The sequence below is a fragment of the Nematostella vectensis genome, chromosome 10 (genome assembly GCF_932526225.1).
Source record: "Nematostella vectensis chromosome 10, jaNemVect1.1, whole genome shotgun sequence".
Lineage (NCBI taxonomy): Eukaryota > Metazoa > Cnidaria > Anthozoa > Actiniaria > Edwardsiidae > Nematostella > Nematostella vectensis.
In genome coordinates, this window is record NC_064043.1 from 16536690 (window position 1) to 16553525 (window position 16836).

Sequence of the window (16836 nt, forward strand, 5' to 3'; positions counted from 1 at the left end):
ACAGAGATCTACTAATGCTTATTGTACCCACAATTTTAGGAATTTAGATGGCTTGTCTGTCCTTTATAAAAGGTTTTTTCGCTCAAATGTATTTGTAAACAAAGCCTTACAACAGGTGATAGGGTTTGGGCTATTTGAGGAGCTAGTTGTTCCACTGGAAGCCCAAATTGATTGAGCTCGCTTTTCTAATGGCTTCTGGCAGCTAAATTAGTGAATTACAATTTTAAAGTAATGTATTCTGCCAATTTTTGGACGCTTTGTTAGAATTTTTGGGCAATAAAAAGGGTTGACTGGGATACCTGAGATCTGCAATTTGTTTGGGCCCTGTATTGTGACATGTATGACAAAGATTTTACTGTCCACCACCTTTGGATAATTTTAATTTTTGTTTTAAAGTGTAAATGCCATATCACAACACTGATCGGGGCAAAAAAGGTAAGAAGCACCATCTCTTGAGCTCTTGCTCCATGGGGTTGATCGACCTATCTTTAACAGTGTAAAAATCTTACAAATACTATCCCCACAGCAGATTTACCATTGATATAAAATTTAGAAAATCTGAGAATGCGTTTGAAAAATTTTATTTTTTTAATATTTCTTTGGTTCACTGCCCTTAATGTGCTATCACTTAGGGGTAAATTTAGTTAAACAACCAAAGTGAGCTATATTGTATTAAGAATATAATTGAGATGAAATGTATTATTTCATTTATGTAAGTGCAAAATAACAATATCTATTTATGCTACTTATTTTTAAACAAACATATTTTAAAGTCAAATGAGAGGGCTATAGAATATCCAGACTTGAAATTATATAATACATAATATATATACATAATTTTCATAGTTTTAAATCTCACACTACACATGACTAATCAAAGTTTTAAATCTCACACTACACAAGACTACTGACATGTTTACATCTAAAAAGATACCAAAACCAAAGCAGCAGGCTTTAAGCTTTTCTAGTTTAGTTAGTTAAGTAAGTTTTTTTATGCCTATTGAAGGAAACTGCTTGATATTGTCGGCACGTGTCTCAATTTACACAAATCCTCTACTTGTTTGAAATCTACATGATAAAAACATCATGACATTCAATGAGAGATATCAATATATTTGATAGTAAGAAAACAAAAAGTGTCTTATGAGTAGCTGGTAGCCAATTGTCGCGATGTAAGGCAGTCACTTCTTTGGGATTAATTTATAGCGATTTATAGGAGACGATTTATACATATAAATAGTTTCAAACTTTTTCCACATCAAAATAGATTAAACAATAAAGGCAAATACCCCGAGTCCATTCATAAGTGTCCAGAGCACATTTAATTACGTCTTGAAGTAAACTGTATGTGTCTAAAGCAGGCAGTAGATAAGCTTAATTAATTCTAATCTCAAGCCTCAAGTGTCTCGGGTCTCTTCGTCAGGTCGCAAATCGAAACACGAGTAAATACAGCAAAATCAATCCAGCTTGAGATGATTTTGCACAATTACTTGGTAGATATTGAGACTACGGTAATAGCAGAGCCAGCGTGGCCGTAGGCCTTGCGCGGAGTTCCATAGGTATAGAATTATGGTATAGCTATGCGACTTGGTTTTGTGGTCATCGTGCGGGTACCCTGTGGTGTCACTCGCCAGCCAGCCAGCCAGTCGCGCAACTCCCAGGCCCCACTCGGTCCCGAAATGGCGACTAAAAACAAGCACGGAGCAAGGGAAAAAGTTCTTGTCGATTATGCGATTATTTTTGCCTCAAATTTTGTGACTTAAGGATATAGTCAACTAGAGGAGATATACTAACATTCATTCACGCCAAGATTTATGTGAGAATATGTCTGGTTTTATCTAGTAAATTTAAGTAAGTAACAGTTCACATTGAAAGGCCAACACAACCACAAGAAAGCGACAAAAAAAACAATGCAAGGTGAGTTTCGGACGACGATTTGTATTGCCTATTGAGGATATGACAGTTATTGGGCTTATTGTTGTCCTTTTTGTTTGCTTTGAGAATGCAAGTACTTAACTTAGTAATCAAATTATCTGAGCATAACACCTTTTGTTTTGACATTCTTCGTTCCATCTATATTCTTGATTGTGTTGAGATATTTTATAAAGGCTGACCAATATCGTGTTGCATTTGTCACATATTGCGAAAAAAGATACATATCCTTAGAAGATACAGCAACTTTTTCAACTTACAAGATAAGTTTTCCTTACCGAGGATAAAAAAAAAATTCAACCCCTGTTGTCAATATGTATTGTTGTTATTGTCTGCATCTTTTATCTCATGTGTTTATTTTTTTTAAATAGTTGTGGAAAATTAGTTAGATTATAAATGGCTTGATGAAAATATTGTTTAGAAAGAAATAATAAATAATTGTTTTCACTCTTTTATGAAACAGGGACTACCTGAGGGCCAAGATGAATGCTAAAGACTGGAAGACATGAGAATTGAAAACCATGTCCTAAATATATCTCTTTAGAGGCCTGTGGTGGTGAAAGAGTTAAGATAATGGGAAAGGGGAAATTTTAATTAATTTAAGTTACTTTATTTCTCCTCTACCGGCTATTTTTTAGTTAATTGATATTCTTTGCTGTTTCCTCTCTGCCCCAAACATAAATCAATGATCATAGATCAAAGGATTTGGTTTGAAATTAGAAGTTAGCATTTTAGCAATATCAGTGATGTCTCAGATATTTTTTTTTTTTTGGGGGGGGGGGGTTGCTTCCAAAATCAATGTTTTTTCTCCATTGTATTCATTTTGGAGTAGGCCACCAACAACACGGCAACTTTATGGTAAAGGGTGGGTTTACCAATATGTAATGCATGAAAGGAGATATATTTGTGGATTTCAGTTTGCAGACTTTTTTCTGAATATTCAGTCCAATGAAGGAGACAATCCCCACTAAATCGATACATAAAAATTACAGTATGGCATCTAAACAGTCTAAATATATTACTTGAAAACTTTGAAATGCTGTTACATCCATGACATTCTGCACAAGGGCAAAGCTTGTCGGAGTATCGTTAATTAGTTAATTAGAGTATTTAATTAAAATATATTCTCATAATGGAACTTCTATGATGGAACATAAGAATTTACCATTAGACTCTTGACAACTTTGACAGCCATATTCACACCAGGAATTGTTAACTTTGATGTACTGCATAATTGAAATTATCGAATAAGGCCTAGATCCATATGGTTGGTCCGATGAATAAATCTCAGTAAAGAGCAGGATCCTAGACCCCTAGATACCCCAAAAATACCTCAATCAGTCAACACAAAAGGTGTTCAATGATGGCTCCGCTTTTAGGCAGTGCCTAAATCTATATATTATGAGCAGTAACAAAATCGTGAATCTGGCCTTTAACTGCACAAATAACATGGATCTGAGAGCTGAAATCTCAAAATCAAAGATGGCGGCCATGACACAGTTTTAAATTATGCAGAAGGTATCGACAATGGCGCAAAGCTTTTGGGGTTGCATTTTATGACTGGGCTACCACAGGTATTCAAGTAACTATTCCATAAGCTAAATAAAGAAATGACGCCTCTATAATCATTCCCCTCGAAGTCAGGAGATTTTGGAGCCAAAAGACCGCAATACCGAGCTACAACCACAGGGAGCCCACTCAACTCAGCGCATTGTTTATTTGGCATATGTGCTTTGAACTTCGTTTGAGAATAATATATAGATTTAGGCACTGCCTAAAAGCGGAGCCAGCAATTTTTTTCCACTCTTAACTGGGTGTATGACCTCATCCCCACTTACCTACCAACGAAGACCAAACTTCAGCGAGGGACACACACAGGGACATAACAACAGGATTCTACAATTTGATTTTGATCAGGTATTTGACCTTCCAACCCTATCTTAAATGCATAAAAATACATGGCTTATAACTTTTACTTTTCGACCTTTTCCTATTTTAATAAAATTATATCCTCCCAATCCCCTAGAGAATACTCAGAACAATGACGCTATTAGTAGTTTTTATTGACAGTACTCAGGATACTATTTGCATAAAGAGGGATCTGAGCTCTTATGTAGACAACTTATGATAGACAACTGATACAAAAATATATTTCTAATTTGCCATATACACCTATTTCAATTAAGGATGACTCTTAGAAAATGGAAAATGATGAATGCCTAGAGCACCACTGGTTAGGGAAAACAAGTCTTGTATCTTGATAACATTCAGTGAGGCTAAATTAAGTTTGTAGCTAGGCCCATGTAATGAATGAACGCATTTTTAATACAAGAAGACATAATCATCAGCCAAACTTTGTTCTATTTTCCATTTTCTTATATAATGAGTCTGGTTACACTTTAGTCCTTGCTTTATTCACCTAAATTCACCTGAAAAAAAAGGAATAGCTAGTCATTTCATAGCTATACCATGTCATTTCTTTAGCATGTACCTAGGCAAGCACTTTTTATCTTATAAAACAGCTTGGTATAAAAGACACAGAAAACAAAAACAAATTAATTTGTATCAAACGAAAACAGACAAAGTAAATCTCAATATAGATTTTTTATAGAGAAAAGATAGAATTTTTTTTTAGAGCTCTTCAAAACTAGAGAGTACTTTTTAAATGTCTTTAAGTATACTTTGATTGCGAAAACATTCGCTTGCTACAGAAGGTAAATAGCCGGATATAGTTCTCAATCGATTATTACAAACAATACATCATTTCTCCAAACCAACTGAGCATTTTAAGCCGTTAAACTACTCCTTTCCTAAGCAAAATAAGCCTTTATTTTTAGAAGGGAGACTTTTGAGAAGTCTTTCACGATTCACGACATGCAAGCCAATAAACTTCCAGCAACCAATCAGCGTTCAAGGATTTGCTTTCTTAGCCAATCCAAACCACGGTGGAAGTGGGTGATTTGAATCAATGACAACTACAATGAAGCTACGGCCAGAAACGTCTTATTTTGGTGACAATTTTCAACTTAACTTTGAAGGGAAAAACAAGAAAAATATAATAAATTAAACAGAAACTGCTCATTTAATTTATATATGTTCTATTTAATTATCTGATTATTGTGAATACAAAATATCCTTCGTGTTTGTGTTTTCTTGTTGCTGATGATAAATTCTCTTGTTAAATAATATGATAACTTTACCTTTCTGCTTTGATTTTGCTTCGTGACATCTTTATGAGTATATTAGTGTAGAGCCTCTATAAGTCCTCCTTTTAGTTGCGGATTCACACACGGGTAGATTTTAATAGCGGAGCCAGCGCGGCCGCAGGCCGCGCGCGGAGCTCCATAGGTATAGAAATATGGTATAACTATGCGACTTGGTTTTTGTGGTCATCGCTCGGGTACCCTGTGTGTCACAATCCAGTAAATCATGCAACTCCCATGCCCCACTCGGCCCAACTAGAAAGGAGTCATCGTCAAGTGACACGTCAATCACGATGACGTTAACTCAATCACCAAACTGGACATAACCGGTTTATAACCAGTCTAACTGGAAATAACATTTTTACCACCGCCCCCAAACTTCCGTACTTATGCTTTAAAGTTCTTTTATGAACAACGCAAACCCGCAAAACCGCAAAGCGAAACAAAAAATTGAATATTGAGAAGTTTTTTATTTCCACTGTGACCATGGACGACCTTTCACGTGGTGATAAAAGAGGTAAGTGCACAACTATTATAGTTTTATGTTTACATCCAGTAGGTATTATGTTAAAAAACAAACGGTTTTGAACTGAGTGCCTTTTTAAGGTTTGCTCAAAGGCAAAGAGAAAGGGCTCGTGAGCGATGAGGGCATCTAGACTCAGGGGAAAACAACAAAGGCAGCCCTCCACTACTACCGCTTTTGTCTATATTGTATCGATATTCTTTTGTAATTGTATCCATATTCTTATTTGTTTTCTTTCTTCTTCTTAGACTAAGGCTATCTTTCTATTGAGAGTAAGAGCAAATACCTCAAATAAAGCAAACTAGAATCAGTAATGCAGAATTAGTTTATTTGTCATTTAGTTTATTTATCAAGCTAAGTATGCCAGATGTGGCATACTTAGCTTGGTTGTGTAAAATGCATAAAAAGCAAAAACTTTTAAGCCCAATTCTGTTGAGTTGAATTCTCGTTATGCATTATAATTGTGTGAAAACTTCGTGTTCAGTAATCAAAAGGCCTATCCGAAAGAGAAATATTATAGACGTGTTTGCTTTTGTCAACTTAAATATTTCAGAATATGATAGTTGTCTTATTTCTTGTCACCTCAAATATTGCATAAATATCATAGTTGGGTTTAGTTTTGGCACCCAAAATATAATGCATAATTATATTTGTTGCATAAAATAATGCATAATTATGTTAGTTGTGTTTTTGTTACCTCAGATGTTTCTTAAATATTATAGTTGTGTTTTAGTTAAATCTCGTATACATACATACATACATATTGTAGGTGGTGATCTGTCATATTTCTAAAAGTTTCAAAGTTTGATGTTACCCCTTTTATAGTTAAAATATAAATTTTGCACAACAATTTTCAATTAAAGATACTGTACATGACAGGTGTACTATTTTGAAATCCAGGAGTACAAGCATAAAGTCCTATTAGCAGACTCTGCCATAGCAGACTATATAATTTGCAGATACCAGATGAATGTGTAGATGCTACATACACTAATTGTAGACACACTGTAGGTTAGATTCTAAACTGTTTTACATTTGACTCATTGCTGATTATAAACATGGAGAAAGATATTCTAACACAAAGTAAGTTTGTATTTTTGAAATCCAAGCAGTTTGTCTTCCACATATATTGATTCACATATTTAGGGGAGTGCTTTTGATGCCTCCTCTTAATATGGAAATTAATTAGTTACGTGGTAGACAAACTGTTGTCTCTTTATTAATACATGTTTTAACATATATTATTTTATATAATACACCTATTTCAAATGAGGTTGCAATACCAATGTCACAAACTGCAGTGCTTCAAAGATATCAAATGAGCCAACAAATAAGCATAGATCAAAGCCTACCCGGCATGTTTCTTTCTGTGTGTCTTTTGAATGAACCAATAAGTGTTACCACACATTGATCATCCAATGCAATACCTTGTTTGAAATAGGTGTATAATATATATTTCAAAAATATCCTAACCCGTTATATTTTATTATTCTTGATCTAAATAACCAATAGGTTCTCATGACAATACAATATTTTATTAGGTTGTGCATGATTTTTCATTGCCAAATTATCAATGATAAGACACTAGCATAATTTTATACATGAATACTTTTTGAATGAACCATTTTATTTTTTTATGTCATTGCAATATTTATATTGTGGTGTGCACAATTTTTCATAGCCAGATTATAAAGGATAGGACACAAGCCTAACTTTAGAAATGAATAATTTTGAATAAACCATTTTAATTTCCTGTTTCAATACAATATTATTTCTATTATGGCTTGCACAATTTTTCACAACCAAATTATACTTGATAAGACACCAGCCTAAATAAATGCTTTTAAATTAAAAGTCATGATTTCTTAATAATTCAGAATAACACCTTTTTTAACATCATGCATTTTTCCTACTTACGTGTATACACCATACTGCTGGATCTCAGCTTTGACTTTTTCATGTCAAATAATGGTGCATTTGTACAATGATAATAAAAACAAGCATTCTCTAAAAGGCACACATTTGTTAATAAAAGTATTTATTGGCATTCTCGTGCTCAATTCAATTCATTCATCCATCATAATCCTGGGTAGTCTTCCTGGGGGAGTGAAGGGAGGTAAATATATCAGTTGTTATTGAATACAAAAGTTCATTTTAATTTGATACCCCTAAAGGATAGCAGTATCAGAATAACCATTAAACACCCCCTGAGGGATAGTAGTTGGGTGAAGTTTATACCCTAAAAGATTATTATCTACACCCCATCTACTTTTTTGGAGAGTCAAACCCCAGGGGGTGGGGTCATGGCAGAAATTAGTAATGTACCCAAGACACCAGGATTTACTTGGAAATGGATATAAAATATAAAAACTACTCCAAAGCTAGTTTGCATCCCCTATATCCTTAAATTTGCTACAAGTATTGCTAAAAAAAGTGCATCCATCGCTTTTAGGCAGTGCCTAAATCTATATATTATCGGTTTGAACGTAGGCTTCTAAACTTCTCAGTTTCGACAAACGCTTCCTCAAAGACTTGTTTGACCCTCGACAACAAACAGCCCATTTGAATCCGCATATATTCTTATTAAATACTATTTTCTAGCTGCCTTATTTCTGTGAACATGCGAACTTTGGAAGTGACAAGTTAAAAAACAACATGTAAAAGCGTAAGACCGAGTGGGCCTGAGAGTTGCATGACTTACTGAATTGTGACACACGTTTCATGACTTACTGAATTGTGACACACCCGCGAAATGACCACAAAAACCAAGTCGCATAGCAATACCATATTTCTATACCTATGGAGCTCCGCGCGCGGCCTATGGCCGCGCTGGCTCCGCTACCAATTAGGTCACGAAGTCTACAATAAATCTCCTTCCAAATACATACACCTATTTCAATAAAGGTTGTTAGTGCAAATGGCAAATGGCAAATGGCAGTTTTACAACCGAAAGTAAACATGCATCTCGAAGAATATGGATAAACCTTGTTATCAATGCTTGGCTCTGACATTACTGGACTTTATTTAACACCTTTACGAATAATTAGTAACCATAAGCCATTTACCATTTGCCATCCGCCATTTGAACTGACAACCTTTTGTGAAATAGGTGTATGCCTTACTCTTTATGCGACCATACATGTAATTCATTCTTTTGTTCCATATGTTATTTACAATTCGTCTGGCTCAATTAGTTCCTCCACAGGGAGCCCACTCAACTCAGCGCATTGTTTATTCAGCATGTGCTTTAAACTTGGTTTGTGAATATCAATTAGGTCACGGAGTCTTAAGAAGCGCTCCGCTAATCCATTCAAGATGAAATGCATTTTTCAATAATTTGTCTATAGACTTATATTTGTCTCCGGATTACAAAAATGTGTTTCTTTTATAAATCGAACAAATATTAAATATTTTATGGATTTTTCCTTATTTTTCTCGGCTTGACCCCGAAAAACACTACAAAATTTGAACCAAGTATCGCTACCTGCAGCGCGAAAAATAAACAGCGCAGAAACACAACACCATCACAGGAGGCAACCAGGATATATGCTCTCAATATTATTTTAATCTCGGCTTAATCCAGTTAAAATAGAATATTTGACAGATTTTCTCAAATATAGCCTCGCATCCATCATTTTGAACGATCGTTAAACCGACAAATTGAGGCCTTAAAAGTCGCATCTGGTACATTGCTCTATCAAAAATGGTCATTTTTCCTGAAAAGATAGTCACTTACTTGCCTAGAATCTGAAATAAAATTTTGGGGATAATAAAATCGGGAGCGCTGAGAGCGCCAAGAAGATACAACACTTCACATGTATTTGACCTTTCAACTTGGGCTAACTATGACACCAACTGCTGAATTCGCAGGGAAATTTGGCTTTTGCAGAAGCTCCCTCATCGATACAACGCTGAAAACAAATTTGAGGACCAATAAATATGTGTGTTATTACTTGCATTCTTCGTTGTGCGAGATGATTAAAAAAAAACACGTATTTGAGTAATTATTTGAATGGATTATAACTAGTCTTGCGTAATCTTTGTGTCCAAAGAATTCGTAACATAGATCAAAACAACAAGCTGAGTGGTTTTAAATTTTCCTCACCTCAGCTTGGGAAAGTTCTTGATAGGCATCGTTTTTTATCAATGCTTGTTCCTCTACAAACGCATAAAAACGGCTTGCGATCTCGGAATGTTTTTCATGGTGCTTCCACGTGACCGGCAGTGCACACAGGAATCCCAAAGTTTCTCTAACACAATGCAAAAAATAAGAGAGAAAAGAGAAATAGCAACCAATCAAAAAATCTGATTCCTTATTTTGGAATAGAATAAAATAAATAATGTCCAACTGTAAGGATTGTTTGAAATTGTAAGCCACTGAAGTTATCGGATGATGGATTTTATTCGTGTGAAATTGACATGTGGCAATAAACAGATAGTTTTTTTTATACCAGTACCAGGTACCAGGTACGTTCTATGAGTTTTTATACAGTGGTTTCTTCTTGCTGTCCGTTTTGCACAGTTTTAATGAATATGGCTTTTTGCTCATACTCTCAGTTCGTAGGCGGGGCGTGTTTCGCTAGTCAAGACAACCCTGATATAGTGCAGTGCGTGAATATCACAAACTGCACTCAAGATATCAAGAAGCATCTCCGTTTTATCGCTAAATTACGAAGCAAAGCTGCTTCTGGCCAGTGCAGGTAAAACAATTTTAACATTGACGTTCATGAATAACCACTTTTTATAACATACAGTTTGATTTGCTGTCCAGGTTTGTTTGACCCTGAAGGAAAATACACAAAGCTCCCTATCTGCCCAAGCCACCGCAATGCACATGGCGCATCAGATGGCGCAGTAATCGTAAAAACTGCTGCTGCCTAGTATTTTGGCCAGTCACCGGAGCCGCTCTAAGCGGAAAGTGGGATATCCGTCGACAGCGCAAGATCCAGATATCCCGTGGACAGCGCCAGATCCAGATTTTCCTGTTTACAGCGCCAGAGTCAGATCCCCCCGTGGACAGCGCCAGAGCGAAAACCTCCGAACCATACCCCCCGTGGACAGCCCCCGAACCATATACCCCCGTGGATAGCGCCAAAGCCGGTCCCCCCATGGACAGCCCCAGAGCAAGATCCCCCCGTGGACGGCGCCTGATCAAGATTTCCTTGTTGACAGAGCCAGAGCCAGATACCACGGTGGACAGCGCCAGAGCCAGATACCCCCGTGGACATTGCAAGAGCCAGATCCCCCCGTGGACAGCGCCAGAGCCAGATCCCCCGTGGCACAGCGCCACAGCAAGAAACCCCCATGGACAGCGCCAGAGCAAGATCCCCCCGTGGACAGCGCCAGAGCAAGATCGCGCCGTGGGCAGCGGCACAGCAAGAAACCCCCATGGACAGCGCCAGAGCAAGACTTCCCCCCCCCCGTGGACAGCGCCAGAGCAAGACCCCCCGTGGATAGCGCCAGAACCAGATTTCCTTATTGACAAAGGCAGAGCCAGATATCACGGTGGACAGAGCCAGAGCCAGATACCCCATGGACAGCGCAAAAGCCAGATCCCCACGTGGACAGCACCAGAGCCAAATCCCCACGTGGAGAGCGCCAGAGCAAGATCCCCACGTGGACAGTGCCAGAGCAAGATCCCCCCGTGGACAGCGCCAAAACCAGATTTCCTTATCGACAGAGCTAAAGCCAGATATCACGGTGGGAAGCGCTAGAGCCAGATACCCCGTGGACAGCGCAAAATCCAGATCCCCCCATAGAGCGCTGGATTCTTCCATGTAGATCTGATTGTGTACTGTACAGAATGATTTCCTCTGTGACATATACATTAATTTTTGGGGCTTTCAAACTATTGTGATATTTTGTGGTTATTCATAGTGCGTCAATGTTAAAAATGTTTTACCTGTACCGGCCAGAACCAGCTTTGGTGAATCTCTCACCCCTAAGGAACGGAGATGCTTCTTGATGTCTTGTGTGCAGTTTGTGATTTTCAGGCACTGCACTATACCAGGGTTGTCTTGACTAGCGCAACACTCCCCGCCTACGAACTGAGAGTATGAGCAAAAAGCCATATTCTCACTAAAACTGTGCAAAACGGACAGCAAGAAGAAACCAGTGTATAAACACTCATAGAACGTACCTGGTACTGGTATGAAAAACTTCTGTTTATTACCAACTTTCAATTTCAAACAAGATGTGTAACTTCCGCTCCGCATTGAAATAAAATCCATCATTCGATAACTTCGATGGCTTACAATTTCAAGCAATCCTTACGGTTGGACATTATTTATTTTATTCTATTCCAAAATAAGGAATCAGATTTTTTGATGAGGGGCTCTTTCTGTTTTCTCTCTTTTTTTGCATTGTGTTTGAGAAACTTTGGGACTCCTGTGTGCACTGCCGGTCACGTGGAAGCACCATGAAAAACATTCCGAGATCGCAAGCCGAAGCGAGTTAAAAGGGATTTTATTCGTTTGTAGAGGAACAAGCATTGATAAAAAAACGATGCCTATCAAGTACTTTCCCAAGCTGAGGTGAGGAAAATTCGATACCACTTAATTTGTTGTTTTTATCTATGTTACGAATTGTTTGGACACAAACATTACGCAAGGCTAGTTATAATCTATTCAAATACGCATTCAAATACGTGTTTTGCCTAAATCATCTCGCACAACGAAGAATGCAAGTGATAACACACATATTTAATGGTCCTCAAATTTGTTTTCAGCGTTGTTTCGAGGTGGGAGCGTCGGCAAAAGCCAAATTTCCCTGCCAATTCAGATGTTGGTGTCACAGTTAGCCTAAGTTTGAAAGGTCAATAACCTGTGAAGTGTTGTATCTTCTTGGCGCTCTCAGCGCTCCGGATTTTATTATCCCCAAAATTTTATTTCAGATTCTAGGCAAGTAAGTGACTGTCTTTTCAGGAAAAATGACCATTTTTGATAGAGCAATGTACCAGATGCGACTTTTAAGGCCTCAATTTGTCGGTTTGACGATCGTGCAAAATGATGGATGCGAGGCTATATTTGAGAAAATCTGTCAAATATTCTTTTTTAACTGGATTAAGCTAAGATTAAAATAATATTGAGAGCATATATCCTGGTTGCCTCCTGTGGTGTTGTTGTGTTTCTGCGCTGTTTATTTTTCGCGCTGCAGGTAGCGATACTTGGTTCAAATTTTGTAGTGTTTTTCGGGGTCAAGCCGAGAAAAATAAGGAAAAATCCATAAAATATTTAATATTCGTTCGATTTTAAAAAGAAACACATTTTTGTAATCAGGAGACAAATATAAGTCTATAGACAAATTATTGAAAAAACATTTTTTTTGAGTATTGCATTTCATCTTGAATGGATTAACGGAGCGCTTCATAAATAATACTTTTTCCAAATACATATGTCTTATACTTTATTGTGTCCATTCATGTTTGGGACACTTGTCACTCCTCACACCTTGTGTGTTGTTCATGTAGAATATACAATATAAAAAAATTCTGTGCGAAGGATCGCAGAGACTAAGCACAGAATTATATTTTCCTTAACTCTTTTTTTAGTAGGAAACCCCTCCTCAGCCATTGAGGCGTAACACTTATGACATGAACTTTACATTTTACCTGGAAATCAATGAGTATAACTAAAAATAGCAGCTCATTGGCCATTGCCACTTGACGTGTCCATGGTTCCGTTTTAGGCGCCATTTTCGAGTGCACTGGTCTGATAGCTGGTGGCGTGAAAAGCGCCGCTTTTTCACATGATTCTTACACCAAAATATAGGTTGAACACAATGCAAAAATATCATATATTTTTTTTCCAAACGATTGATATTTCATGAAAAAAATCCTTAAAACCGTTGTAAACCCGTTGCTCGCTACGCTTTGTGGCCCAGACCTCATTAAATGAACGGACTCTCAGTGCGTAGACTGCATGTTTTACAAAACCTAATCAAAGGCTTTGTGAGCCAATGCAAATGAATTTTCCTAGTTTTAAAAACTAGAAAAATACATTGAGACAAGGATTTGGGTTTCGGCGAGGTTGCTAAAACAACGAATCCGGTAATAAAATCTTAATGATTTTCAAGTCACACCTGAGATATAAAATTAGATTTTAAAGAACGGCTAAGTAGCACAAATTATAAATGCTCGCTCGAAATAGGTCGTGGCGATTTTATGCATACTGATGATCATTGTCTGTAATTTGCACAGTCATAGCAAAAGTTGTAACAGAGGTAACGAAGAGGCACTTGTGTTGCAGTATTGTTTTACCTTGGCCGGATAGGATCTTGAATGCTGTCAATACACAATTAAGTGTCTCCCTCAGTGGCAGGTCCTGGAAAAAAAAACACAAAAATGAAAAACACATAATTGTCATTTCTATAGATTTATAGCTCTAATTACAAAACATATTAAAACTCTGTCACTCCATCAAGCATCAAACATCCCTGAAGCAGTTTCTCACATGACGTTTGATCCCATATAGTCACCACACTTTCCTATATTGTCCATTTGACCACAGAACACCACAAAAACATCCTTGCTAGTTACCACTCACTACCACCACATACTTTCTTGCTAGTTACCACTCACTACCAAAACACACACCCTTGCATGAACCCCTCATCACCATGACACACACCCTTGCTAGTTACCACTCACTACCATCACATACACCCTCTTGCTAGTTACCACCTCACAAACACCCTTGCTAGTTACCACTCACTACCAAAACACACACCCTTGCTAGTTACCATAACTACCACCACACACACACCCTTGATAGTTACCACTCACTACCAACACACACACACACACCCTTGCTAGTTACCACTCACTACCATCACCCACACATCCTTGCTAGTTACCACTCACTACCATCACCCACACATCCTTGCTAGTTACCACTCACTACCATCACCCACACATCCTTGCTAGTTACCACCCACTACCACCACCCACACATCCTTGCTAGTTACCACCCACTACTAACACCCACACACCCTTGCTAGTTACCACTCACTACCATCACCCACACACCCTTGCTAGTTACCACTCACTACCATCACCCACACATCCTTGCTAGTTACCACTCACTACCAACACACACTCCCTTGCTAGTTACCACTCACTACTAACACCCACACACCCTTGCTAGTTACCACTCACTACCATCACCCACACACCCTTGCTAGTTACCACTCACTACCATCACCCACACATCCTTGCTAGTTACCACCCACTACCACCACAAACACCCTTGCTAGTTACCACTCACTACCATCACCCACACACCCTTGCTAGTTACCACTCACTACCATCACCCACACATCCTTGCTAGTTACCACTCACTACCATCACCCACACATCCTTGCTAGTTACCACCCACTACCACCACAAACACCCTTGCTAGTTACCACTCACTACCATCACCCACACACCCTTGCTAGTTACCACTCACTACCATCACCCACACATCCTTGCTAGTTACCACTCACTACCATCACCCACACATCCTTGCTAGTTACCACCCACTACCACCACAAACACCCTTGCTAGTTACCACTCACTACCATCACCCACACACCCTTGCTAGTTACCACTCACTACCATCACCCACACACCCTTGCTAGTTACCACTCACTACCATCACCCACACATCCTTGCTAGTTACCACTCACTACCATCACCCACACACCCTTGCTAGTTACCACTCACTACCATCACCCACACATCCTTGCTAGTTACCACTCACTACCATCACCCACACATCCTTGCTAGTTACCACTCACTACCACCACAAACACCCTTGCTAGTTACCACTCACTACTAACACCCACACACCCTTGCTAGTTACCACCCACTACCACCACAAACACCCTTGCTAGTTACCACTCACTACCATCACCCACACATCCTTGCTAGTTACCACTCACTACCAAAACACACACCCTTGCTAGTTACCACTCACTACCATCACCCACACACCCTTGCTAGTTACCACTCACTACCATCACCCACACACCCTTGCTAGTTACCACTCACTACCATCACCCACACATCCTTGCTAGTTACCACTCACTACCAACACACACTCCCTTGCTAGTTACCACTCACTACTAACACCCACACACCCTTGCTAGTTACCACTCACTACCATCACCCACACACCCTTGCTAGTTACCACTCACTACCATCACCCACACATCCTTGCTAGTTACCACTCACTACCAACACACACTCCCTTGCTAGTTACCACTCACTACTAACACCCACACACCCTTGCTAGTTACCACCCACTACCACCACAAACACCCTTGCTAGTTACCACTCACTACTAACAGAAACAGGCAGGTAGTAGGATATGTTGTTATGTGCTCCCTGTATTATATCTGAATTTTCGTATTTGTGCGAGATAAAGCTAAAAGTCTGCTTGGCTTCACATGCTTTGACTAGCTTGAACTTTCTTTCAAATCGCATTAAGACTAGAGTTGTAGTTACATGTTAATCTATCTTAAAAAAGACTAACCTTATGGACCACAATATTATTCAAAGCTGTCATGAGATCCGCAAAGAAGTCTATGTTGATGAGATGAGCGTATTTTGCCAGACCCTCGAGTGCAGGAGAGAGGAGGGGTGCGTGACTGTTGCTCTTCAGCACACGGAAATATGTCAGAAAGACAAACTTGAGCAGCTCAGAATGCTGGGAAGGATAGCAATAAGGCCTGTGTGAAGGTGGTTATCATTTTGATGGTAATCATGCTGATGACTGGGACAATGATGATGATAGCAGATAGACAGATGATTTACAGGAAATTTACCGTTCTTGCTCTTTTATCACCACTTTCAACAGCTTCTGTTTCTTGTAACTCCTTTTCCAACTTCTTCATTTCTTTCTGTCTCTATAACACATAAATATGGTTATCACATGTGCAAATGCCGTTTGCAAAAGTTTTATTAAATATTGTTATATTTCTATTTTTGACGACGGTTTAAAAACTTTTTAAACCCCCTTCCCCCACCCTTGACATCTATTACAAGTTTAGTTGTCATAAGATGTTTCGGCGTCGGGTAGTTTTACTTCTAGTGACGTCATCGATGATGTCACTAGAGTTTGGTTGTCGTACGACGTTTCTTTCATGAAATATATATTTTTCATTTTGTTGACGTCAGCATATTTTTGCTATAAGTGA

General features: G+C 38.4%; 1 protein-coding gene and 1 long non-coding RNA gene across 4 annotated transcripts in view; one reads left to right on the top strand and one right to left on the bottom strand.

Moving 5' to 3' along the window:
* The window catches only part of LOC5505527 (nucleolar complex protein 3 homolog), a 51977-nt gene that overhangs the window by 16019 nt on the left and 19122 nt on the right, over window positions 1–16836 (bottom strand). For all 3 annotated transcript variants that reach the window (XM_032373889.2, XM_048733778.1, XM_048733779.1), the window contains 3 exons: window positions 16465–16545; window positions 16173–16346; window positions 13916–13979 (listed from right to left, as the gene is read on the bottom strand). In XM_032373889.2, the coding sequence (XP_032229780.1) occupies window positions 13916–13979; window positions 16173–16346; window positions 16465–16545 (319 nt within the window). The remainder of the gene's footprint in view (window positions 1–13915; window positions 13980–16172; window positions 16347–16464; window positions 16546–16836) is intronic.
* LOC125573273 lies at window positions 10126–12752 on the top strand. The gene is made up of 3 exons (XR_007314032.1): window positions 10126–10358; window positions 10430–12191; window positions 12386–12752. It is a non-coding gene; the product is annotated as an uncharacterized LOC125573273 (long non-coding RNA).